Source organism: Kogia breviceps, chromosome 13 (genome assembly GCF_026419965.1).
Source record: "Kogia breviceps isolate mKogBre1 chromosome 13, mKogBre1 haplotype 1, whole genome shotgun sequence".
Taxonomy (NCBI): domain Eukaryota; kingdom Metazoa; phylum Chordata; class Mammalia; order Artiodactyla; family Physeteridae; genus Kogia; species Kogia breviceps.
In genome coordinates, this window is record NC_081322.1 from 88194815 (window position 1) to 88219229 (window position 24415).

Here is a 24415-nt window from a genome sequence, read left to right on the forward strand (position 1 = left end):
TTTCTCTCTAACCTCAAACCCTACTGTTCCAAGTTAGGGTTAAAACCCTCATGTTTATACCTACCACTGACATTTGATCTTCACTGCAGCCCTATATACGAGTTGTCCAAAGTAATTGGACTTGCATTTACTCTGAGTGTTCAGACCGTGTTATGGGCAAAGTGCGGATACAAAGGTTGTCATGAAGATCACAATCAGCTAAGACATGTGCAGTGCAAAGCACCGTGCTAGTTTTGTAACGGCAGTAGAGCACTGTATCATTTCATTAAATAGATATTTATTCAACGACTACTACATTTTATTAAATGCTTATACATAAACTTGCATTGGCAAATAAGAAATGTTTAATGTGTATTGCAGCAGTGCTGAATTTCCTATTCCTATCAAATAACTGAAAATATTTTTTCCTGGAGAAAATTATTGAATGGAAGCAGAAAATACTCTAAGAACTACTATTTTTATGAATATGTATACAAAGTAAAACTAATCACATGAACACATGTACTTATTTCAATATCTTGAGTCGGATACATATACCACATTAATTTTATTGGAGATTAAAACTGACAAAATGAAATGTATCTTCATTAATTTATACCTCTGCAAACATCCACACTATGTAGATGGTGGCTGTGAGTTTTCCTAGGTCTTTCTTCCAGTCACTTAAGAGTTATCTGTCTGTTTTAATTTTACATATTCTTTAATAAACTCCCAAAGTTTCCTTAAAATACAAAACAAATGAGTACAATGGGTTAGAAAAAAGTACACTAAGCATAAAAGAAAATATCAAAATAAACATCTATTAAGGACACATTTACTCAAAAAGTTAGAGTAAGACTTTGCAAACCTTCACTTTCTTTCAAAGGATATTTGTAGTAGACTTTTGGCCTTGAATGTAGCAAAGTTTCTCTCTCTACATATGGGCACAGTCCCCTGCAACATTTTCCAGGCTAAGTAGAGTGTGGCAGCAGAGGTAGATTTACCTTGATGATAATGATGTTTAAACGTCAGGTCAGTTCACTCTCACTGCCAAGACTATGGAAGGAATCTTCCCTCTTTTGTATTTGTACTTCTATATTCTTTTCCTTTGAGGATAATACAAGGCCTCAAAGAACCTGGATCTACCTGTGTGACTCAATCAACACCCATCCTACACCTTTTCTCCTCTCTCTACCATGTAAACTGGCAAGTGGAATGGTTCTATTTTCTGACTCCTTTGCAGCTAAGGGTGGCCTTAGGATGTGGTGCTGGCCAGTGAGATGCGGTGGAAGTCCCTGGGAAGGGCTTTCCTTCCTAAATACAACAGAATAAGCTCCTAATGAGAAACTCTTTGCCACCTGTCCTGCACTTTCCCCTTTCTTCCCACATGGGACATTGACCCAGTGTCTGAAGATAGCCACGCTGAGGCTCTGAGGAGGAAAACCATCCTCAAGGAAAGCAGGGAAGGAAGAGAGAAGAACCCTGGTTGCTTGATGATTTCATTGAACCTATGCCACCAACAACTAAACGTCTTTTTACTTGTTGATACAATAAGCTCTTTCCATATTTAAACCATCAATGGTTTTCCCAGCCTTTCCAGATCCTGAGATTTAAACTACGGTACCAACTCAAACAAAAATTAACTCTATAAGATCTAAACATATGTCACAGATAATACAAATCAGCATTTTATTTTTAAATTAAAATTTTCAGAATCATATATGTATAGGTTGTATCAAAGATCTAGTATCACTAAAAGCCATAAAATTTGAGAAAAGAAAGCCCCTCAGAGCCACACGCCTCCCCACCTTCCTGATCTCCGCCCATGAGGATTCACCCTCAACTCTTCAGCTTTGTCCAAAGAATTTATTTCTAGATTGCTGAATAATATATAGAGTGGAGCTTGAAATCTTGGACTAAGCATTCTTAAGCACTGGAAAGGATGTGTGACATGCATGTGTGAAGTTAACACTCAGGAATGCAAACACTTCAAAAGTTTACACTGTCCAGTGTAAACTAGTTGTAAATGGACGGTCTTGATAGTTTCAACATCAGATTATTATGACCGTTCCTTTACCAGGGCATCAATACTCACCGTTGCTCACCCTCACTCAGCTTGCTCTTCCCCATGATCTGCTTCACGTGGTTTTCAATAAACTACCAAGAAGTAGAAATCATTTGGTCATGTATAACGCATGATACTACTCATTGGTAATGGCGGTAATGTTGTCGATTACGTCCAAATGCATTACCACTTCTAGAATCAGGCATAGCATACTACTTCATACTGTCTATAATACATATGCAATCAAGGCAACACTACCATCTGTGAAACAACAAATTGTTACCGTGCATTTTGGAGGGCTCTCCTGGAAAGTCATTAAGGGAGCCAGTTCATTACATTCCTTGTCACCAAATAAACTTATTACAATTAATTTTTATGTGCAGAAGGGTTAGAGAAAGGGTCAATTCTGATTGACACATTCAACTATTTAAAAAAGAATGCTTTTCTTTTCATTAATACTTTAGCTTACACCTGTCCAGTGTTAAGCTAATGTCTGCATAGCGAGATATTCCTGGCATGAGAGAAAGTTATCATCTAGAAAGATTATGAATATACTTTCATATTTGGTTTATGACATAGTACGAGAAGGCACTAGTGGGAATATTTTTATTTAAAAACGTAGATTCACACAAACTTACTTGTATTTTCTTCTTTAAAATTTTATTTGCTGTTTCCAACTTTATAGTTTCAGTCTGGAGGAAAAATGGTTTGAAAAGAAAGATACTTGGTTAAGAATATTTGTTAAATATTTTTCTCCATGTATGGAACAAAAGTATGATGTGAATGCTGTTATTCTAATTTCAAAAGTATTTCAACAGCACACCACTTAAAAACAATGAATAAACAAAGCATGACTTGAAGGACATTTATTAAGACAGAAAGATCCTGGCCCTCTGGGTCAAAAACTAGAGGAGGTGGAGGCTGATGTTTCAAAATACTGGAGAATCTTAGGGAAGTTCCAGAGGAGAAGAATTCCTCATTTTTCAGAGTTAATAATGGAATTTTTAAGGTAGCCAGATATAATATAAAAATACAAACATCAATAAGTCACATAATATCAGTGATAACTGATTATAAACTGTAATGTTAAGAAAAAAATTTTGAGTTGCCATTCACAATAGTAACAGATACCAAAAAGTCACAAGAACAAAAGTAACAAAAAATATTTAAGACCAATGCATTAAAATAAACAAATACAAAATGATCCTAGATGGAGTGCTCATATTGTAAAGCTGTCACTTCTTCCCAAATGAATTTCTAATTCATTAGAAGCACAATAAAAATACCAAGAGTATTATTACTGAAACTGAAAAATTAGTTAATATTGTAAATGAGAATATCCAAGTTAATTGTGAACAAAATAATGATGAGAGGATATCTGCTCTTCCAGATATCCACCATATTGAAAAGGATTCGCAATTGCATCATGAGGCTGGATAATGTATGATTAAGAAGTTGGGCTTGGGGCTTCCCTGGTGGCGCAGTGGTTGAGAATCCGCCTGCCAATTCAGGGGATACGGGTTCGTGCCCCGGTCTGGGAAGATCCCACATGTCGCGGAGCGGCTGGGCCCGTGAGCCATGGCCGCTGAGCCTGTGCGTCTGGAGCCTGTGCTCCGCAACGGGAGAGGCCACAACAGTGAGAGGCCCGCGTACCACAAAAAAAAAAAAAAAAAAAGAAGAAGTTGGGCTGACTTTAAATCCTAATTCTACTACTTGATGCTGTGAGCTTAATCAAGTTGCTTAGTATACCTGTGCCTTGGTTTCCCTATCTGAAAAAGAGGGTTAATAACAGCATCTATCTCTTAGGGTTGTTGGGAGTTAAATGAAATAGTATTTTTGTGTTGTTTACAGCAATATCTGTGCATCGGAAATCCGTGATATATTTAGTTATTTTTTCTCCTGGCTAGAAATAACATTTTGAATCCAGATCCAGATATCAGTTACTTAATAGGATAATAAATGCAATTCTGTTGTACCCTCCAGTATTTGAATTAAGGAGCCAAATACAAATAATACATATTTAAAATATTATAAATTACTGATATGGAAGCATTATAGGGAATCTTCTATTTCCTAGGTTCAATCCGTTTAAAAGAGGTCTTAATTAAGAAAGAATAGTTTACATGATTTTGCATTATAACATGCTCACAATACATAAAGCGACAACTTGTTTTCACTGTTTAAAAATTCAACTATAGGGCTTCCCTGGTGGTGCAGTGGTTGAGAATCTGCCTGCCAATTCACACAGAAATGAAGACCCAACACAGCCACAAATAAATAAATAAATAAAAATTTAAAAAGAATTCAACTATAAATTAGTGTTTCTTCTCAAGACAGTTTTAGTTTAAAAAGGAAGGGGAAGACTCTAAATGAAAACACAGAAGGAAATCTGAACAGGTTATTTTAAAATAGAGAGAGAGAAATCAAAACAAGTTTATACCGCCACCACCTCCCTATACACTTTATAATTTGACTTAAAAAAACAAAAAGGTAGTACTGGGAAAATATATGTAACTCTATAACGAGGAGAAAAAGAATATTCAAATATCACTTATAAATTCTTTAAGTAGAAGTTGTCAGATTCTGCACAAATAAAAATTAGGTGATAACATTAAAAATTTGGGCATCATAGCATTTCAAAACATAGATCATAATTTATAATTTATTGTTTATCAAGAAAATGGTTAGCAACGATTGATAAAGTCTAATATAGTAGACCCTCAGTGGCAGTAGCTAATCCTATCTTCCAGCATAATTGTACAACCTGTATGGAGTCTATGTGGCTCAATAGTAAGTATAAGGACTTTGGGGCCCAAAAGAATTAAACGGAATCCCAGCTTTGCTGTGTATTCTGTGTCAAATTGGGCACTTAGCCTCTCTGGGCTTCAGATTACACTACATAGTATATATTAGACACTGAAAGATGGGACTGATTTTTATGATAAACATTTTCTATACAAAACTGTTAAGTTTTAAGAGATGTCAACTGACCTGAAAGAGATCCAATTTGACCCTTAACAGAGCTCTACAGAATTTTTATCACCTTCATTTTTGTTGTTTTAGCTGTATCTCTTAATTATTCTATTCATTCGCTATAAGTGTTTTGAAATGAAAATATGTTTGGACCAAATGTTATGTTATTTTTTTTCCCTATTGCAAAGTCAAAAGGCTTCATGTGTTTGCCAAGTTCTTCCAGCAAAAGAACAATGTAAACATTCAAATAAACAATTTGCATACCTCTACGCTTTGAATCTTATTCTCGGTGATACGCAAAATTCCAGTATGAACCAAAGTTGTTTTAATTTCTCTTTCAAGAGCTTGAATTTCATCCCATTTATTAAGCACTTCACACCTCTTTTTTTCAACCTTCTCAATAAGAGTCAGGCGCTCCTCCTTCATTACATTTTTCTCAGGTGATTCTGGAATATTTTTTAAAAGCAAAGTATTCTATGTTTAATACCTTAGTCCTTATTAATAACATTATGTATTAACAATATTATGTATGTTGTATGTAGTTATAAATGATAACGTAACTCAAACTTCAAGCACATCAATAAAAATTATCTGATCCAAGTTAACTATATGTATTTCATTGCCTTGGTATCTATATATTTTTCTATATTGTGAATCTTTTCCTATTAAAAATAGAAACAGTAAAGGCATAGCAACTGAGATAAAAGGAAAAAATTATCTGACCCAAGAATGGGGGGATTCCTCCTTTAATTCATTTATATAATTGATGAGTATTTATTGAGTGTGTAACACCGTGTGGGGAAGACGCGTGGATGGATGACTTTGCCAGAGAGGCGTGACTAAGTTGAGACCAGGAGGATGAACAGGAGTCAGGCTGGCGGGCGGGTGTGCGGAGGAGGCAGAAGAGCAGAATTTGGCACATTCAGTTAAAGGAAAGTTATACAGTAGAATGGGGGCACTGAGGGACCGGTGAGAGACATGAAGAAATGACGCTAGAAAGGAACAGGGAACAGACCTCTGAAAAGGTCTTCTAACCTACGTGAAGAGATCAGTCAAAGCTGACTTGAAGGCTTTTAGGCTGGGAAGAAACACTGTCGACCATGGTCACTCAGTCTACGGTATCAAAAACGAGAAAGGCAAGACTCCAATCTGGTCGGCCAGTTAGGAACCTACTGCAGTCATTCAAACTATCAGATCACGATAGAACCTGGGGCATAAAGAGAAGTGGAGGGGAACGATTTAGGAAATAGGACTGGTAGCTGCCATGATCTGGATGTAGAGGAGTAGATATCAAAATAACCCCTAGGTTTCAGCTTGGCCATAGTTAAGAACAGATGTGGTGGGAAGAGAATAATGAGCTCAGTGCAGCAGAGAGGTAAGAAAGAGCTGGGTTTGAACCCAACTTGGCCACAGCCACTTACTACAAGCCCTGGTGACACGGTGGCAGGGAGGAGAGTGAAGACGCCTGCCAGTGGTGTTCTGACTTGAGCCACCATGCGTTTGGAGATGCCGTTCATTGAAATTCCCAAGGGCATGCAAATTCAGAGAGAGAGCGAACCCAACCTTGGACTTGATGAGTTGACACGCACGTGCCGTGTCCAGTAGGCAGTGGCATATACAGATCTTAAGCCTAAAAACGTATTTTAGCAGGGGAGAGGTTTAGAATCAAAGACATGTGGATTGAACCAAAGCCATGCTGGGCTCCAATAAACATCAGTATTTAAGGAGTACAGAGAGGCAGTGGAGACCGAGAGTAACTCACTGCTAAGGCTGCTTTGTTTTCAAGCAACACAGCTAGATTCTGATGAGTGGGAGGTTTCGATTTTTTTGAGAAAGAACGACTACTCCTTTTTGACAGGGAAAAAGGCAGAAAGAGGGATCGTACCTACTTATACTTAGGTGAGCAGGACCCCAGTCATTGCCGTTCACTCAAACTTGCCAAATTTGGAAGAAGGGAAAAGTGGGAAGGTAAGTTTTGATACATGATGAGCTAACAGAGCAGAAACAGTCATTAAGCCTCTACAGGAACTCTGAGAGATACTACAAAATAAAGTCTTTGATCCCCACCTTGATCTAACCTGAGGGTGTCACCTGAAACAATTAACTGTCAGCAAAGAAGCCAAAAGGAGTGGGACCCAACTGTTCCTCTTTTTTAGCTAAAGAGGAAGACTGTGGTATGAGACTGGGGGAAATTCCGCAGAAAATGTGTGTGGTTGGAGAAGGCTTGCGAATGAGAAAACCGTAGAACAAGAATAAAGGAGGAAGAATACAGGACACCAGATTTCTTCTCGAAACCGGTCTCAAGACTTGTGAGAACAACCTCAGAGATGCTGAGAGGAGAAAAGTGATGCCAGGGAGAGTTCGTGTGCACCAGACCTGGAGGACAAGTGACATTTGAGTGAATCGTAAGTGTAAACAGTAAAGATTAATGAGCAGCATACTTAATTGAACTTATTTTGGTTATTTAATTAAACTCTAAGTTGCGTATCTAATTTTGAGATAATTTTTAATATTGTTACTGCACAGAGGTTCACGGAATGTGATTAATTTCCCGTGAACTGTGCGCTCCTGTTCACAGGAAATAGTGATACGAGAAGGAGCCGCCAGGCAGAGCAGCTCCGCTGCACCAGGCCCTGTGCTCTTGCCGCACGCGGGTCCCCACGCTGAATCCTCCTAAAGACTGAGGGAAGCACTGTCATTGTCCCCAGTGAACAGGCAGCAGCTGAGATGAAACCAGTTCAAATAACAGCCATGTGAGCGGCTCGCTGTGCCGGGCAGGTTGAGGACCATCTGCAAGAGAGGGCACCCCAGACCTGGACAGAAACTCATAGCTGTCTGGAAAAGCTGGTTCCTCTGATCCAGGAATAATGATGTAAAGGTTGTGAAAAGCAGGCTGGGCTGTCCTCCTTGCTGTTACCCTGGAAACCACAGGCCACGGCCCCGCTTCCTCTATTTCCATCTCACTCGGTTGCACTGAAGTGTTCGCTATCCCCCTCCCCCCCAAAATCTATTATATATTTCAAGACACTTTCTCTAAAATCAACAGCGTTTAGTCCTTCAGCACTTCCTCGGGGGAGCTGACTCTCATATTTATACCATTTGGTCAATTTTCCTAGAATCTATTCCAAATATCTTGGTCAAAGCTTGACCTAATTCTTGCTACATAAGGTCCTGAATTCATTCAATGTTCCACTAAAACCCACAATGATCCTGGAGGAAAATGAAATGCATACAAGTCGTCTCTTGTTACAGAGAAACTCAATAACCAAAAGTGTCCATAGCATCAGAAACTGGGATAATTATCTTGACCCTGACAGAATCTCTTAAAGAAATCAACTGCTTCCTTGTGTCTTTAAAGTATTTCATTTAAACCACTTCAGATAAAATGAAAACGTACTGAATTTCTAAAGAACTTGATGGGGAAAAAAAGCAATAAAATGTAATAACCTCTCTGAAAAACCTTTGCAAACAACTAACAGAAGAGGCCATGAACAGTGGACCAGGTTTGAAGAGTCCCCACCTGAAGGTCACAGCAAAAGTCACCTCAGAAGATCAGTCACACGGTCACTCACCTGACCTCTTCTTAGTGGATTGCAGCAACATGCGTTCCAGCTCCAATTCATTTCTGAGTCTACAGTTTGGGGATAAAACATAGTGATATGTTAGAACCCTGTTTGTACCATTTTCCTTTTGTCTATTTTATACAACAGTCCTAAAATTGAGAAATAAGAACAGATCTTCTTAGTTTCTAACAAAAAAAGATGATTTGAAGATGTATAAGAGCCTGGATCAGTCAAGTTCAATAAACAAAAGAATACTTTCTTACCAAGAATGCCTAAGCCACTGGTAAAGGAGCTGGTCTTACAGTATTTATTGATATTACTTTGTGACTTGAATTTTTAAGAGGCAAGGGGGCAAAGAAATGAGCATTTTACACTCTGAAGCCAATAATGAAATAATGAGTCCAATAATGGAAAAATCTTACCAATATTGGAATACATGTTGCATTTTCCCTGTTAATTATGATTGCATGCCATAGACACAATTTACAAATTCCACTATATTTAAACTAAAAATAAAACACAAGAAATTTTAAAAAGAGGAAATAAAACCTTTGTTATCTCTTTGTATCTTCTTCCTCATTCAAAATAAACTACACTGACTATCTCTAATAGATTTAGAGAGAAAAAGGAATCAAATAAGTCTTGCATATACTGAGGGAAACCCTGTGATTTGGTTAAAAACATCAGCACCACAAATGTCTTAACACTGCCTTGTCTACAAAGGGCTTGATGGTTTAAGATTTTCGTACACATTAACTCATTTTATGACAGACTAAAAGAAATAGAAAAGTATTATAACTCCAAGTTTAAGAAATTAAGGTTAAGTGGGTTAATAATAACCGTGGAAACCTTTTCAATATGTATTTCAGAGGGTTCAGTCTCCACAAACTTTTTTTTTTTTTTTTTTTTTTTGTGGTACGTGGGTCTCTCACTGTTGTGGCCTCTCCCATTGCGGAGCACAGGCTCCAGACACGCAGGCTCAGTGGCCATGGCTCACGGGCCCAGCAGCTCCGTGGCACGCGGGATCCTCCCAGACCAGGGCATGAACCCGCGTCCCCTGCATCAGCCAGCGGATTCTCAACCACTGCGTCACCAGGGAAGCCCTACACAAACTTTTGATGTGTTGTGTTATATGAGAATTCCCTGGTGATGCAGTGTTTAAGAATCTGCCTGCCAATGCAGGGGACAAAGGTTCTATCCCTGGCAGAGCAACTAAGACCATGTGCCACAACTACTGAGCCCATGTGCTCTAGGGCCCACGTGCCGCAACTACTGAGCCTGCGTGCTACAACTACTGAAGCCCGCGTGCCTAGACCCCATGCTCCACAACAAGAGAAGCCACCACAATGAGAAGCCGGTGCACTGCAACGAAGAGTAACCCCCCCTCATCACAACTAGAGAAAGCCTGCACACAGCAACGAAGACAAAATGCAGCCAAAAATAAATTTTAAAAAAAACTTTTAATGTGTTACAGTTCTAAATGTTACTTATGTTTCTATTTCACTGCTTTGTTTTTCTTCCTGGGGACTTCCATTACATATAAGTTGGATCTTCTTTGCCTGTCTTTTATTTCAACCACTTTTTCTCTGACTCTTTTTCTTTATTTATCACGTTTTAATTCTCTTGATTGTTTCTTGCTTTTTTCTAATGCCCCTTGTTACATTTTCATTCAAAACTATTCCTCCCTGGACATGTCCTAGTTTAGTCTTGATCTATAATATAATTTTGACTTTTTCACTATCTTTCCTCAGTTGTCAAACCTTGTTTCATGGCCTCCTCTTTTGCTGCTGTTGATTTCTTTGCTTAGGTTTTCAATTTATGACTCAAGGTTGTTTTTATACCCTGAAATGCTCTTTTGAGAATATTTGGTTTAGTTTGCAGGGCTGTGGCACAGTTTTCTTCTCTAGCTGTTTGTTGTTGTTGTCAGATGTTAGGGATTTTCATCAGCTAAATTATATGGGTCCTTATTTTCCATTTTCTTTTTAGAGTCAGCTGTGTGGACACAGACTCTGCATTTTTATGGTTAGGGCGCCTAGTTTGTGAGATTCTTAATTCAAGAAGACACTTTTTTTGTGAGAGCAAATTATACTTTTGTTTTTGTTGTTTGGGTTTTATTTTGTTTTGTTTTGTTTCTTTTCCTTTTTTTTTTGAAGAGACGGAAAACAGTAGTGGGAGGGGTTGTGTGCCTTTTGATTTTCTTCTCTCAAGGGGTTCTAAATTTCTCTCCCTTGCTAATTTTTCTCTTCCAAGTATGCTGATCACTTCCTTTTAACCCTCTTCTCACCCATATCATCATCTCAGAATTTTTTCCTTGCTTCCACACTCACTTTTATGTCCCCTTCTTTTGAGTTAGTGCTCTGGTGGACCTCCCAGTAACCTGTGCAGTATTCTCACTTTGGGTGGTTCACTCTCTCTCACACAGTGCTTTTAAGACAATTTTAGGATTTCTACTAACTCCATTCTTCTCTCTGCCCCAGACTGATCTTGCTCTCACCAAGTTTTGCAGAAAGAGAGTAGATAATGTTTCACTGGCACAGAATGTTTATTTTCTATTTTCAGGTATTTTGAATTTAGGACACTTTCTGTCTTTTATTTACACTGAAGACAGAGTTTTGATTTTTGGTTTTTGTTTCTTGTTTTGTTTGCTTGAGCTTATTTTGAGTGTGTCAGATTTACTTTCATCTTTTTCTTAATTCTTTAAAAAAAATTATACCCTATCAGATTGTGGTTTCACCCTGAAAAACTAATCACAGAGGTTAAAAGATTTTCTAAGTTAGAAAAATAACTGGAGCATTCTTAAAAGTTATCTTGATTTTGCAGCATACTCAGCCAACAATAAATCCTCAGGGGACAACCGAAGATGACCTGAGATTCCTTCAGAAACCTCCCCAAACTCCCCTCATAGAAACACCAGATTTAGTAGAACATCCTAGTCACGTGTGCACGACGATTTGTGCAAGAGACCCGGCGACCAGCTTGGTGTTGATAAAGGCAGGGTGTCACACCCAACAAGGCAGGAAAAAAAGTGTAAAATATGCTTGACACATGGTTTTTAAGACATTGTAAAATAAGTGTAATCCCAGCATAGATCAACCCTCACTTGTCATTACGGTCCAGGGCTGCTTTGATGGCCACCACGAGCGCCCTCAGCTCCTCCCTGGCCTGGTTGACATCTGCGGTCCTCACGCTCCTCGTCTCCAGCTCCTGGATGTGAGTCAGCAAAGTCTGGGCATAATGAGGCCGTAACAGGTGAGACAAGCACAAAGCAAGGGTGAAGATTTTCCTTTTTCTGTTAATACAGTGTATTCAAGATGTCCTGAGTCAAAATACAAATTCTAGTCAAAATAGGTAAATAGGTAGGAGGGAAGGGAGGGAGGAATATCAGAGGAGGGGAATATCAGATCTGGGTAAGGTATATTTTTTAATTTTAAGTTTTCTTTTTCCAAAGAAATTTAGAGTGGTGGGGTTTCACTGTTGGTTTGTGTGGGGGAAGGAAAGTGCTGAATAAAGTGCTTCCAGGGCATTACTATCAGCACCACAATTGTTTCTTTCTAATTAGCGAGAAACGATTTTAACTCGATGGCTATATATGGATACAAAGTGATGCTTCTCAAATGTGGTGAAACAAAGGTCTCTGCCTTCTTAAGTGGTGGGCTGCCAAGTTTCCAGAAGCAGAAAGAAGGATCCAGTGCCCTGATGCCCTGGGGATTATTTCTTTGTGACTTAACCTCAAAAAGTAAAGAACAGGGTAGACCCCCAGCTGGAGGCATTGCTTATTCCTGCCAAACAAAAGCTTTTTTCTGAAGCATGAAAAGCTCAAAACAAAGAACATCATGCAAACATGTGATTTTCGATTAAGAGCTAAGTTAGAATGGACTTCCTCATCAGGCTGTGATTTTTTTTTTTTCCATAGACAAAGTAAGACATTCTTCTTCCCAATTTATAAGATAGAATTTTTAAACTTTATTGAAAATGTCAAAAGTCATCCTAGCTACAATGCGATATTCTCTTAGTTTTGTGAGTGATAACGTCATTCCTGTAATCCATCTTCATTACTAACCATCCACAGGTGTGGCTTAAGCCTAGAGGGAACCCCTGGACATTGGCACAGTGAGAGGAGGTAGCCACAGTTTATGTGGGCTGCTCGCTCTCCCCTGAGGCTAACAACTGTACATGCTTTCCAGTAATTACTAACGTTGCACCCTCTATATTCCCAAACCATTTACATCTATAGCTACTCCAGGGTTTGGGACTCCAGAGAGTCCCATCTCTGCTTCCAACTTCCATGCTGTGTCTGTGTCCAAACTTCCCTCTTCCTCTAAGAACACCAGTCATTGGATTAGGATCCACCCTAACGACCGCATCTGAACTTGATAACATCTGCACAAAGCTTATTTGCCAAGAGGTCACCCGGCTTCCAGGTGGACACTATTTCACCTCACTGGGAAAATGCAGAATGTGCACTTTGGAAGGAACTGGTGAGGCATCAGGAGACAAGGACCACACACGAACTATGGCAGCAAATATTCAGTAAAGAGCAGCTTAACAACAATGTTGGAAACTGGAGATGTTTGTGGGACATTTTCTTACTTTCATTTTGCTGTCATAACGAATTACCACAAGCTTAGTGTCATAACACAAATTTATTATCTCTGTTCTGTAGGGCAGAAATCTGAGTGGCTTTTGGACTCTGCTCAGGGTCTCACCGGGATGAAATCAAGGTGCAGGCTGCGCTGCCTTCCTTTCTGGAGCTCCAGAGCACAAACTCCTTCCATGATCGTTCAGGTCGTTGGCAGAATCTGGTTCCTCGAGGTTGTAGGACTGAAGCCCCATTCCCTTGCCGGCTGTCAGCAGGGTCCACTCTCAGCTCCTAGGGGCCTCTCTCCAGTCCCTGCATCTGGACCCCCCACCTCACAGCTCCCAATGGTCCTGAATGCTCCTCAGGCTTAGAATCACAGAACTCTGACTTCCCCTTCTACCACCTCTCCCTTCTGCTTCAGCCAGGGAACGTTCTCGGCTTTTAAGGGCTCATGTGATTAGATTGGGCCCACCCAGTTAATTCAAGATAATCTCCCTATTTTAAGGTCTGTAACCTGCCGACTCAGACACCTAAGTGTCAGCCTCCAGGGGGACGCTGGCTGGATACACTGTAATCTGGAACTCACAGGAAAGATTGGGGTGAGGCATACAAAGCCAGGAGCCATCAGTGTAAGGGATCTCATCTACCAGCAGAGAGTGAGGAGAGAGAGAGGGCCGATTCTGAGCAAAGCAGACACGCGAGGACTGGGTTACAGAAGGAGAGGCCTACAGAGATCACGGAGAACTGGTGGCCAGAGATACTGCAAAAAGCAAGAAACGTGTGTGCCTCCCCCACCCGCCCCTCACTGTTTCCTTTACCTGGAGTGTCCTTCATGAGTATAACGCCCATTCCTATTAAAAGTGTCAGCTGTTCTAAATTATGGAGGCACAAATGGGGCTTCTTTGATTCAGACAGGTTTCCATTGCTCAGGAAATATGAAGAAATAGGTTCTACTTAAGACTTGCGTGATTGATTGTTACCTTATACTGTTCTGTGGGCTGGGTCTTCAGAAGTAATAACATGTAGCGTTCATATTTGTCCTATAGAAAGAAAAAAAAGAGAGAAAAGAAGGAAGAAAGGAAGCAAGGGAGAAAGGAGAGAAGAAAGAAAGATCCACTGGAGATGTGTTATGAGATTACAGTACAATGTAATATTCTTTGCCTATGTAAATAAAATGGAGGCTAAGGACGTCAGTTCAGATCATTTTAAAAAATGTAAGAATGCTCCTGCAATATATTAAATAGTATACACACTAAAATGTACAAAATCTCACCACCTTTGAATATTAACTATTGATGACTTCAGGATAGAATCACAAAATACCTTGACACACGAACAACATATGACCTCCTGCCGCTAGGATGCTCTGTGGATTTGGGTCCTACTGACCTTCCAGAGATGGAGATGTTCTCTGGAGGGCAGACCACCACACCCTGCCTTTAAGCCTTGCCTGTTTTGGGGACTTGGACAATAGCAGACTCCACAAGCAACCTAATTCCAACTCACCTATGATATGATGGTGGCTTTCACCATGAAATCACAACAAACTTATAACTCCTTAAAGATTCATATCAAATTATATATGCACAACCATAGACGTTTCTGTGTTACATATGTGCAGTTTGTAAGAGTTTATCTACAATTAGGAAGCTTTAGTATAAATATATGGGCTTCAGGAGTGAGCTAGCTGGGTGTTTATCTCACGTGGCCCATTTATGGACTCATGTGGCTGCAGGCACATTCCTTCAGGTCTCCGTGAATGATTTTCCTCATGTGTAGAACGGGCTCCGTGATACTCGGCAGAATTTCTGCGAGGCTTGAGCTCATGTGTGCAAAAAACTCATGCGTGGCTCTCAATTGTTATCTGGGAAAAGCATGTTTCTCTTACCTTAATTTCTTTCAAGATATCACCAAATATCAAAGAACTATTGCAAATATCTTCAAAGACTTCTCCAAAGACCTGTAGTCTGTTGAACTCTTCAGGGTCACAGATACGTATTTTCTGGAGCTTCTGGAGGAAAAAGAGAACCAGCCCATTTCAGGATGACTTCGTTTTCCTTTCTGATTACTTTCTCAGGTTGAGGAATCGGACACCCCCCGGGGCTTTCTATCAGGGGGCGCAGGTCCCGCCCCCCAGCGTTGGGTCTCAGCAGAGCTGAGTGCCAAGCCACCTGGGGCTGAGAACCTATGTGTGCCTGATTTTCTTTATTTATTCCCTTGCACCCTGTGACTCGGGGATTCACCCTCTGCCTCTACAGTGTCCTCAAGGTCCTTCCCTGTCTATCAGTCCTCTCAGCCCAAAATCTCATCACTGTTTGGTTATTTCATATGTAGACCCTCCCCCACATCCTCACCCTTCCAATCACCAAGTACCACTCTCAGCCCTCGGTCGCTCACGGCAGCAGGTCCCATGACGCCAAACTACCTTCTACAGACCGCTTGGCTCCTACTCGGATTTCACCTGCATGCTCAACTCCCTCCTCGCCCTCTCTTCACATTCTTCCATAGTGAGTCAGGCAAACCTCTTCCTCGGGTGCTTCTGCTGTCCCAGGGACACTTGCTTGACTGTAGCTTCTCTGCAGCGTCCATTGCAATCCATTATGAAATCACCTCCAAGGCACCACTTTCCAAACTTAACCTTCTTTGATTTCACCCTAACTGTTACCATCTACATCACATGGGATTTTCTCAGCCCTTTTCCATCCTACCTGGGAAAGTAAGTGAGGCGTCAGAGAGCCAGCCTCCGCCCACAATCTTTAGACTCTGCCAGGACCGGCCCGGGTATCGATAGTATCGCAGAACTGCCCTCCTCACCTGCTCCAACTTCTTTTCATGGCACATCACTACCTTGCTGCCAGTGAAGTCACTCTTCAAGACATCTTGCTTTGCAAGAACGTGTTTCTGGAAACTCAAGAACTTCCTGTACGTGTCTGCTTTTGTTACGCCAGCCAAGTGTGAGCTGAGGAGCTCGTCCCTGCCTGGGGGACACATCACACACTCACGGCTGGACTTCGCTTCTTTGTGCTTCAGAAGCTTCATCTTGGGCCATCTTAGCTCTTCTCTCTTCGGCCGTTCAGGGGAACCTTCCTCTCTCAAACCCTTCTTTGGAATCAAATCCTCCTCCGAAGCGTGGGAACCATGTGTCAGAGGGTTCAAATATCTGAAGAGTGGTGTGATCTCAGCATCGTTTGGGCCCACAGCTGTGTTGATGGTAAAATAAGCTAGAGCATCTTTCATCTTTTTAATCTTCTTATCAGATGGCTTTTCTACTCCAAAGACGTTTGCCTCCTTGGGCCTGTTGGCATTGGGCCAGTGATACAGGATTGTCTCCAGAGGCCTGTAGAGCTTGCTGGGGTTCAGGTGTCCGGAGATGTACATGTAGACATCATCTCTGTGGTCTTTCTGGAGTTTGTTCAGAAGTGTTCTCAGATCGCACACAGTCTTAATACCTGCTGTCTCACAGTGTTTCCACCGTAGGTAAACTGGTCAGGAAAGAGAAGAAGAGTATTAAATACCACTGTAGCTCCACAAAGAGGCTGTAAGAGGGCTGTGTGCATTTGCTGAGCCGGCATATACCTCTCCCAGAGCAGGAGCCCACACATACAGAGAGGAGAGAGTACAGGCCAGCCTGACCGCAGACGACGGGTGAACCGTTGACGTGATGCTCAATTGCCATCAGAAAGCCCAGGACCCGCAAAGCCAGGAAGAAGGAAAAGGGGATTTTGATCCAACAGGGAACTTCTTTCTCTCTTAACAAAGGCTCTAGAGGAAAAATCTAAAGGCATGATCATAATTCTTAATGACGCTTAAAGACAGCTATGCTAGGGAATAAATAAACGTGTTTTTCTTTCTCCCTTAAAACAAAACATCTCAGGAGCCCCTGAGCAAAGCCCTCCATGACTGATGAGGTGTTCACACGTCCCCCGCCCCACGTAGGAAGATAAGGAGCCACAGAGTGAAACCTGTGGCTGTGTTGACAGGGGCCCCAGCGCCTCCACAAAGGGTCCCGGAGGTGGGAGTCCGTTTGGGCTCTGGGAAACGCCGGCCTCCTGAATCACTCCCTAACTGTGTGAGCTCAAAGATCTTACCTAAGCTCTCTGAAGCAGTCCCTTCCTCTGCACCATCAGGAGAGCCGTCCTCCTCTGAAGGGCCGACTGCCAACCAAATAGAACCGCTTTTGGCAAACAAGCACATGCATGGAGTAGATACTCCATAAAGGTCACCTATTTTTATCAAAGGACTGCAGTCCAGGGAACACCTTCACAACGCTGCAGGTAGGACAGGAGTAGACCCAGACTCCAACATGGCACGGGGGAGGGGCTTTCTTCCTGGGCTGTCGCTGAGATGCTCATGGAGCCGCGGGCCTGGTACACGACCTTCCCACAGAACGCTGGAGGAGTGGGCCTCGTATCACTGCCTTGTTCCCCGAGCTGGGAGGGGCCCCTGGGAACAAGGCAGTGAATCAGGCCCATCGGGGCCCTCGAGGGCCTGGACTGAGCTCCCAGAGGCCCAGGATTCACCTACATCCACACCTGCCACACCCCTCAATCCACACGACAGGCCCACCTGTAACTAGGCCCCTTTTGGTGACAGGGAAGCCGAGGGGAGTTTTGTGATCAACTCAAGTCCCGGCACCTGACAGGTGGCAGCGTTGATTTCTGAACGCAGCATTTTTACCCTAACTCTTGGGTTCTTCCCTCATTCCGCAAGGGCTCGAGCAAAGGGGGCCAGGCCAGGGCTTTCTGGGACCCACACCGAACCCCTTCCTCTGGCCGATCCACGTCTGAAAGCAGAACCATAAATCAGGACATGTCATTGTCTCCATTGCCACCTGAGAGAAGAAACGAGGGCACAGAGGTACGAGGCGGGGTAACAGTGTCTCGTGCTGCGTGACGAACCCCCCTACCTCCAGAAGCTTCACACCCCCAGACTAGCTCACTACTCCATGGTCGGCACTTCAGCCTGCAGGCTGAGCTCTCCACTCCAGGATTACAACAGGGATCTCAGGGTGTGGGCCTAGCTGGGTCCTTGGAGGCCTTGAGGGGAAATCTGATCCTGGGCTCAGTCCTGTTGGGACAGAAGCCAGTTTCTTGCAGGTGTTGGACTGAGGTCCCCACCTCCTAGTTGGCCTTTGGTGGGGGTCACTCTTGGCTCCTGGGGCCACCCACCTTCCGGGCCATATGGGCCACCTTCCTCCCTGAGCCAGCAAGGCAGTCTGCCTACTTCCCGTGCGCTTGACCTCTGACTCCTCCCCTGTGACTGACCCCATGTGATTAGGTCAGGCCCACCCAGCTCTCTCCCTGCCATGAGGTCACCGGTGCCATGGGACACGGCGCAACCACAGGCTGCTCGTTTCAAGTTCAGTCCTGGGATCTGTGCTGGGTACGTACAGCAGGGGGCAGGGAACTCGGGCCCCCCCGGGGCTCTGTCCACCCCAAGCCAAGCCTGGGCTCTGGGCTTGGGCTCTTGCTCTCTTTCCAAGCCCAGAGCCCACGCTCCCTTTGCACTGTGCCGGGGGGAAAGGAATCATCCTTTCCCTCCTGTGTGGTTGGATCCTGGAGCAAACACTTCTAGCAATGGGGTGCTTGAGAATTTCCCTGCTGAGTAGTTTAGTACTTCAAAGAAACCAGTTAAGAAATGTTAAAAAAAAATTTTTCAGCCAGAATTCCTTTTTTCTTTTTAACCTTTTATTTTATATTGGAATATAGTTGATTGACCATGTTGTGATAGTTTCAGGTGTACAGCAAAGTGATGCCGTTATGCGTACATATGTATCTATTCTTTTTCAAATTCTTTCCCCATTTAGGTTACATAATATTGAGCCGAGTTCCCTGAGCTCTACAGTAGGTCCTTGTTGGTGATCCATTTTAAATATAGCAGTGTGTACATGTCAACCCAAGCCTGTTTCTGTTTTGTAAATAAGTTCATTTGTATCGAGGAAATGTTAAAATATTAATAGAACACGTTTTCAAGACAGATAATCATAATTCATCAAATGCACCAACACGTAAAGAAAGCACTAAAACAACATTGCATCAGTTGGGCTTCTCCAGAGAGAGCCAGTGGGATGGACATATAGAGACAGAGGTTGATTGTAAGGAATTGACTCACACAGTTATGCAGTCTGGAGAGTCCAAACTCTGCGGGGTAGGTAGCAGGCTTGAGACAGAGTTCACGTGCAAATACCTTCTGCTGGAGGATTTTCTCTTGCTTGCTGGAGGTCAGTTTTTGGTCTGTTAAGATCTTCAGCTGATTAGATGAGGCCCACCCACACTATGGAGGGGAATTTGTTTTATTCAAAGGCTCCTTACTTAAACGTTCATCTCATCCCAAAACACCCTCCACAGAAACATCCAGCATGTTTGACAAAATATCCAGCACTGTAGCCCACCTAAGTAGACACAGAAAATTCACCATCACATACATTAGACCCACTCTTTTTGAAAAATGGGAGGAGGTGACTTAATTGTTGTGTTTTCCTTTGTTTATTCTATTTCCAAAAATGAGTTAGAGCCACCAGCAAATTAATTAGTAAAATCGCTTTCCTACTTAGAATTTATTTTCCTTAGTTTGCAGGAAGACTTGTTTCACTAGACTTGCAGAATCCAGATTCCGTTTCTCTCTGCCAAGATCTGTGATAAGTACCAGGGGTCCCTTCTCAGCAACGAATATTTTAATGATTTTTCTAACTGTAAACATTGTGATTTGCATATCCTGCCATCTCAAGCTGACAAGCAGGAAAAAGAAGTTGAAAGGGTTCATGGAAAATGTGATTCTTTACAAAATGATCAGGGAATAAATTTGCTTTAAGTAAATCCAAACCAACTTTTTGAATAGCTACTGATGAGGCAGATATAGTAATAGGTTTTGGGGGACTAGATCTGAATTAACAGATATTTCAACCGTTGTTAGCATTTGATATTTTTAAACACGGGGTGTTGTTTTTTAGTAATTCACCTTTTTCAGCATAGAAGCAACAGGTCTTTAACATCAAAATTATTAGAAATCACTGCCCTGTGTTATCTGAACTCTGGGAAGCCTGGCGTCCCATGGAAATCTCGCTGGTCTCCTTCCAGAACATCCTACACCACCCGTGTTTTCTGTGCTCTGTCTCTCCCACTTCCATCCTGAAGTCAGCAAATATCCTGGAATGTGTTAGTAGCAAGAATTCAGAGGCCAGGCCAGGTGGGGTGCCAGGCTTCAGACAACCTGGTCCCTCCCTGTGTTCTGTGGTCCCCTACCAACTGCTAGCAGAGCCTACATGGGGCATCTTTCCATCCATGTGGACCCTCTCCTGGCTGTTTTGCTCTGCCCCAGCTGTCCTTTAAATATTTAAAGCTGTCCTTTAAATATCCGGGAGGATATTTAAAAACTTCTCTCAAGAGTGTCATCTTTCTTTCTGGAGCCCAGCAGGTGGCATTGGGACTCTTCCCATACACTTCTGCTATGACTCTTAAATTTCCTCAAGGGAAAGAACTATGTTGTCTTCACACTAGCATCTTTGGGAAAAGATCAGGGGTAATTGTTTAGTTTAGTGAATGAATGTGGAAAAGAAGTAATGTTTTCAGAATTTTAAATAATAATTTAAAGTTTTATTCTGTACCACGCACTGTGCTCTCTCTCTCTTAGGGGATAAAGCAAATGTCTCACCAGGAATCTTAAAGTCTGGTAAGGAAGAAGATATGAACACCTGTGATAAGGGAGAATACAGGTGCTGTGGGAGAAGCACACATTACAGTGTTGACTGAGAAAGGAAAAAGAGATCTTATGTCAATTATCTTTCTCAGGTTGGTTGAGAGTGGAAAAGGCAGAGTAATGGTGCCTCAAAGATGTCCACCTCCTAAGCCATGCTCCTGACAAAAGGACTTTGCAGATTTAATTCAAGTTATAACCTTAAAACAAAGAGATTTTTCTGAATTATCTGGGTCCAGTCTAATAAATCCCTAAAAGCAGAGAACTTTCCCTGGCTGAAGTCGGTAGAGACAGGTGGCAGAAGGGGAGGTCAGAGTTCTGTGATTCTAAGCCTGAGAAGGATTCAGGACCTGTGAGGTGGAGGGTCCAAGGTGCAGGAACCAGAGGGAGGGCTCCAGGAGCTGGGAGTGGACCCAGCAGACAGCCGGCAAGGGAATGGGACTTCAGTCCTACAACCTCAAGGAACAGGATTCTGCCAATGACCTGATGATTCGGGAAGGACTTTGTGCCCTGGAGCCTCCAGAAAGGAAGACAGCCCAGCCTGCACCTCGATTTCAACCCAGTGAGACCCTGAACAGAGACCACCTGAGCTCACCCAGATTTCTGCCCCAGAGAACGGAGATAATAAATTTGTGTTGCTCTAAGCTGTGGTAATCCGTTACAGGAGCAGCAGAAAACGAATACCTTGGGACCGTGAGTGAAATGTAGGGTTAGTTGATCTGTGATAGGAAGGGTGGGACAATGATGCCAGGGTGGCAGAAGCTAGTGGCCAGCAGAAGGGGTGGCAAAATCCCTAGACAGAGTTGGCATTTCAAGGACAGCTGGCATTGCAAGGAGAGGTGACGGGTGACCACCCAGAGCCCACCGTCTCCCTCCCCCAGGGACCCCAAACGGAAGAAAGCAGGGACACCTCCCAACCTTACGGAGTAGAGCGACTTCAGTTTCTTTGCTTGCCTATTAAAGAAAGGGTGACCTCCAGGGCTGACTGACTGTAGAACTGTCACCGCTGTCCCATGCACTTCCCACGGCTGGAATGTGGGCATCTCAGCCTCGCTGGCACCGAACCCCGACTCTGGCCTTCTACCCACTTTACCTGGTAGGGATTTGCCTGGCAACTAATTTTTCCTCCTACTTTTAATTTACAGATTATGTACTTATTAAGAAATACAAAACTAAGCTGAGATGCTTTTCTATGTCCAACCACTGCGTTGTACTTTTTACCCGTGAAATGAAGTTACTTTATGAATTTAATTCTGTAGGGAAGTCCCTGAGAGTCAGGGACTAACACGGATGTTCCAGCAAAGTGGGCTTGGATGTTCTGTCTCAACCTGATGAGCTCTAGTCTGGGCGCCCACCTCCTTCCCTCCCACCCCTCACGGGAACAACGCTGACACCCTCACGGGACACAAAGAAACAAGTATTTTGTGCAAAACTGTCTGCATGCTCGGTACGACGGAGGCAACACACCTGGAAGCAGGCAGGAGCTTGACGAGAGCTAAAGTAGCACAATTAGAAATTCTTCTCGTTCCTAGTGTTGAGAACACTTGCCCAGGGAGGGAGACTGACATGATCATTTATATTCTTTATAAAGAAGAGCGTTTTGCTTAAGCACAATTCGTATGTTGAGTAATTGCATGCAGAGGAAGTAGTCAGAGAACTTACAAAATCACTTTTTAAGCAGGGAACATTTCCAGGACCCTTTTGCACTCACACCGGCTGCTGTTCGCCTTTATTTGTTAAGTTGGGCGATTCCTGCAGTGCGTTGACGGGGCCACATCCCTGAGACCAATCCCAGTGTGCATGTGAGGGAAGCTCTCATTCTGGTTGAAAGTCTCCATGAGGCATTTGAGGACATTCAGAAATATGGCTCACTTCTGAAGAACCTAGGGGCACGACGGGAATAAAGACACAGAGCTACTAGAGAATGGACTTGAGGACACGGGGAGGGGGAAGGGTAAGCTGGGACGAAGTGAGAGAGTGGCATGGACATATATACACTACCACATGTAAAATAGACAGCTAGTGGGAAGCAGCCGCATAGCACAGGGAGATCAGCTCGGTGCTCTGTGACCACCTAGAGGGGTGGGATAGGGAGGGGGAGGGGAGGGGATATGGGGATATATGTATATGTATAGCTGATTCACTTGGTTATAAAGCAGAAACTGGTGCACCATTGTAAAGCAATTATACTCCAATAAAAATGTTAAAAAATTAAAATATAAATAAATACATAATTTATTAATTTTAAAAAAGAAGTATGGTCCAGCCACCCTTGAACTAGACTCATTCCCTTGTTGAAGAAACAGTAACAGTAATAGCAAATGTAACGAGTACTTACATTGGTACCCTAAGCGCTTTACATGCACTAGCTCATTTAGTCCTCACCATGGCCCCAGGAGATAGGCGCTCTTACCATCCCCTTTTGCAGATGTGGAGACTGAGACACAGGTGGTTAATCAGGTGTGCACGGCTCCTGGAAAGCTGCTTCCACAGCCCATGGTCTCACCTGCCCACCAACCAATGCACAGAGGCCAGTACAAACGCACTTGGAAGTAATAAAATCCCCAAATATTTTATAATTCAGACTGCTTCAATCCAACAAGTTTTCTCTGTCCCGAATTCATCTGAATCATCAGCGTTTTCATGCACGCTGTGTGATGAGAAAGCAAGGGCTTCAGAGTCCAAAGACCCAGGGTGAAGTCTGCCCCCCATTTGTAAAATCACAATAACCCGGCCTCCAGAGAGCTGAATCTAAATCAGAGATGGGGAAGCACTTTGTAAACAGAGGTGTGGAGCTTCCGTGGTTTGTGGCTGTTTAGCGAGACTGTGGAAGGGCCATGTGCTAAAAAAAATCCTGAAATGTGTTTTTTTTAAAAAGAACACACTAACAGCATCTAGAAATGTCCCCCATCCTCCCTCCTCCCAGAAGACACACACACACACACACACACACACACACACACACACACACACACATCAGACCTCTTTCTCTGCCTTTTATTATTGGATTTTCTGAGAAGTTTCCAATCCCCAAATCCAATCCTAAACCCTGGCGATCCGGGAGCTGAGTTGCAGCCGCAAGAAAGGTTTTGATTCTTCACACTGGGTTAGAGAAGCTGGGTTCCTGGGCCAATCAAACATCAAACACCAAACACAAAACGCTCAATGTTCACTTACGTTCAGGCTCGGAATCCTCAGCCATCACCACCTTCCCACTGCAGCTCCTGAGGCTGGGAGTTGCCCTGGAGACAGACAAACATTCCAAGTCCCTCCCCCAGGGCTCCTCTGTTGCCGGGCAACCAGGGTACACAGCCCCCTGCCAAGCGATCTCTCCTCTGACCTCCTCATATGCCTCTGGCCTTCTTGAACAGGGAGTACTAGGTTTGCTTGCCTGTTTTCCTTTCTAAAATAAAACCCTTTTTGTGATTTGAAAAACATCAAAATGCGCTTGCACTCTAATTCCCTTCCAAAGCCCAGGAAGCCAAAGGTTAAGTGGCCTTTCGTTGGGCATCTTCTATGGAGATGTACAGATTGTACAGTGCACAACCCATCCAACCGTACCTG

At 42.9% G+C, this 24415-nt stretch overlaps 1 protein-coding gene across 1 annotated transcript; it reads right to left on the minus strand.

Moving 5' to 3' along the window:
- Window positions 1-643: 643 nt before the first annotated feature.
- On the minus strand, window positions 644-24058 carry C13H6orf118 (chromosome 13 C6orf118 homolog). The gene is made up of 10 exons (XM_059083428.2): window positions 24029-24058; window positions 15974-16641; window positions 15048-15170; window positions 14140-14199; window positions 11681-11805; window positions 8590-8648; window positions 5282-5463; window positions 2683-2736; window positions 2075-2136; window positions 644-721 (listed from the first exon to the last, which is right to left on the minus strand). Exons 1-10 carry the CDS (start codon window positions 24051-24053, stop codon window positions 664-666), a joined length of 1416 nt encoding a protein of 471 aa, XP_058939411.1. The 5' UTR covers window positions 24054-24058; the 3' UTR covers window positions 644-663.
- Window positions 24059-24415: the final 357 nt, after the last annotated feature.

What these genes read in the sequence shown, in the direction of transcription:
- C13H6orf118 (XM_059083428.2), bottom strand. Translation starts at nt 24,053, where the DNA reads ATGGCTGAGGATTCCGAGCCTGAAC. An exon ending in TGAGGATTCCGAGCCTGAAC is followed by an intron (nt 16,642 to 24,028) that starts GTAAGTGAACAT and finishes TTTCCTGACCAG; the next exon opens with TTTACCTACGGTGGAAACAC. An exon ending in TTTTAAAGAAGAAAATACAA is followed by an intron (nt 2,137 to 2,682) that starts GTAAGTTTGTGT and finishes ACTTCTTGGTAG; the next exon opens with TTTATTGAAAACCACGTGAA.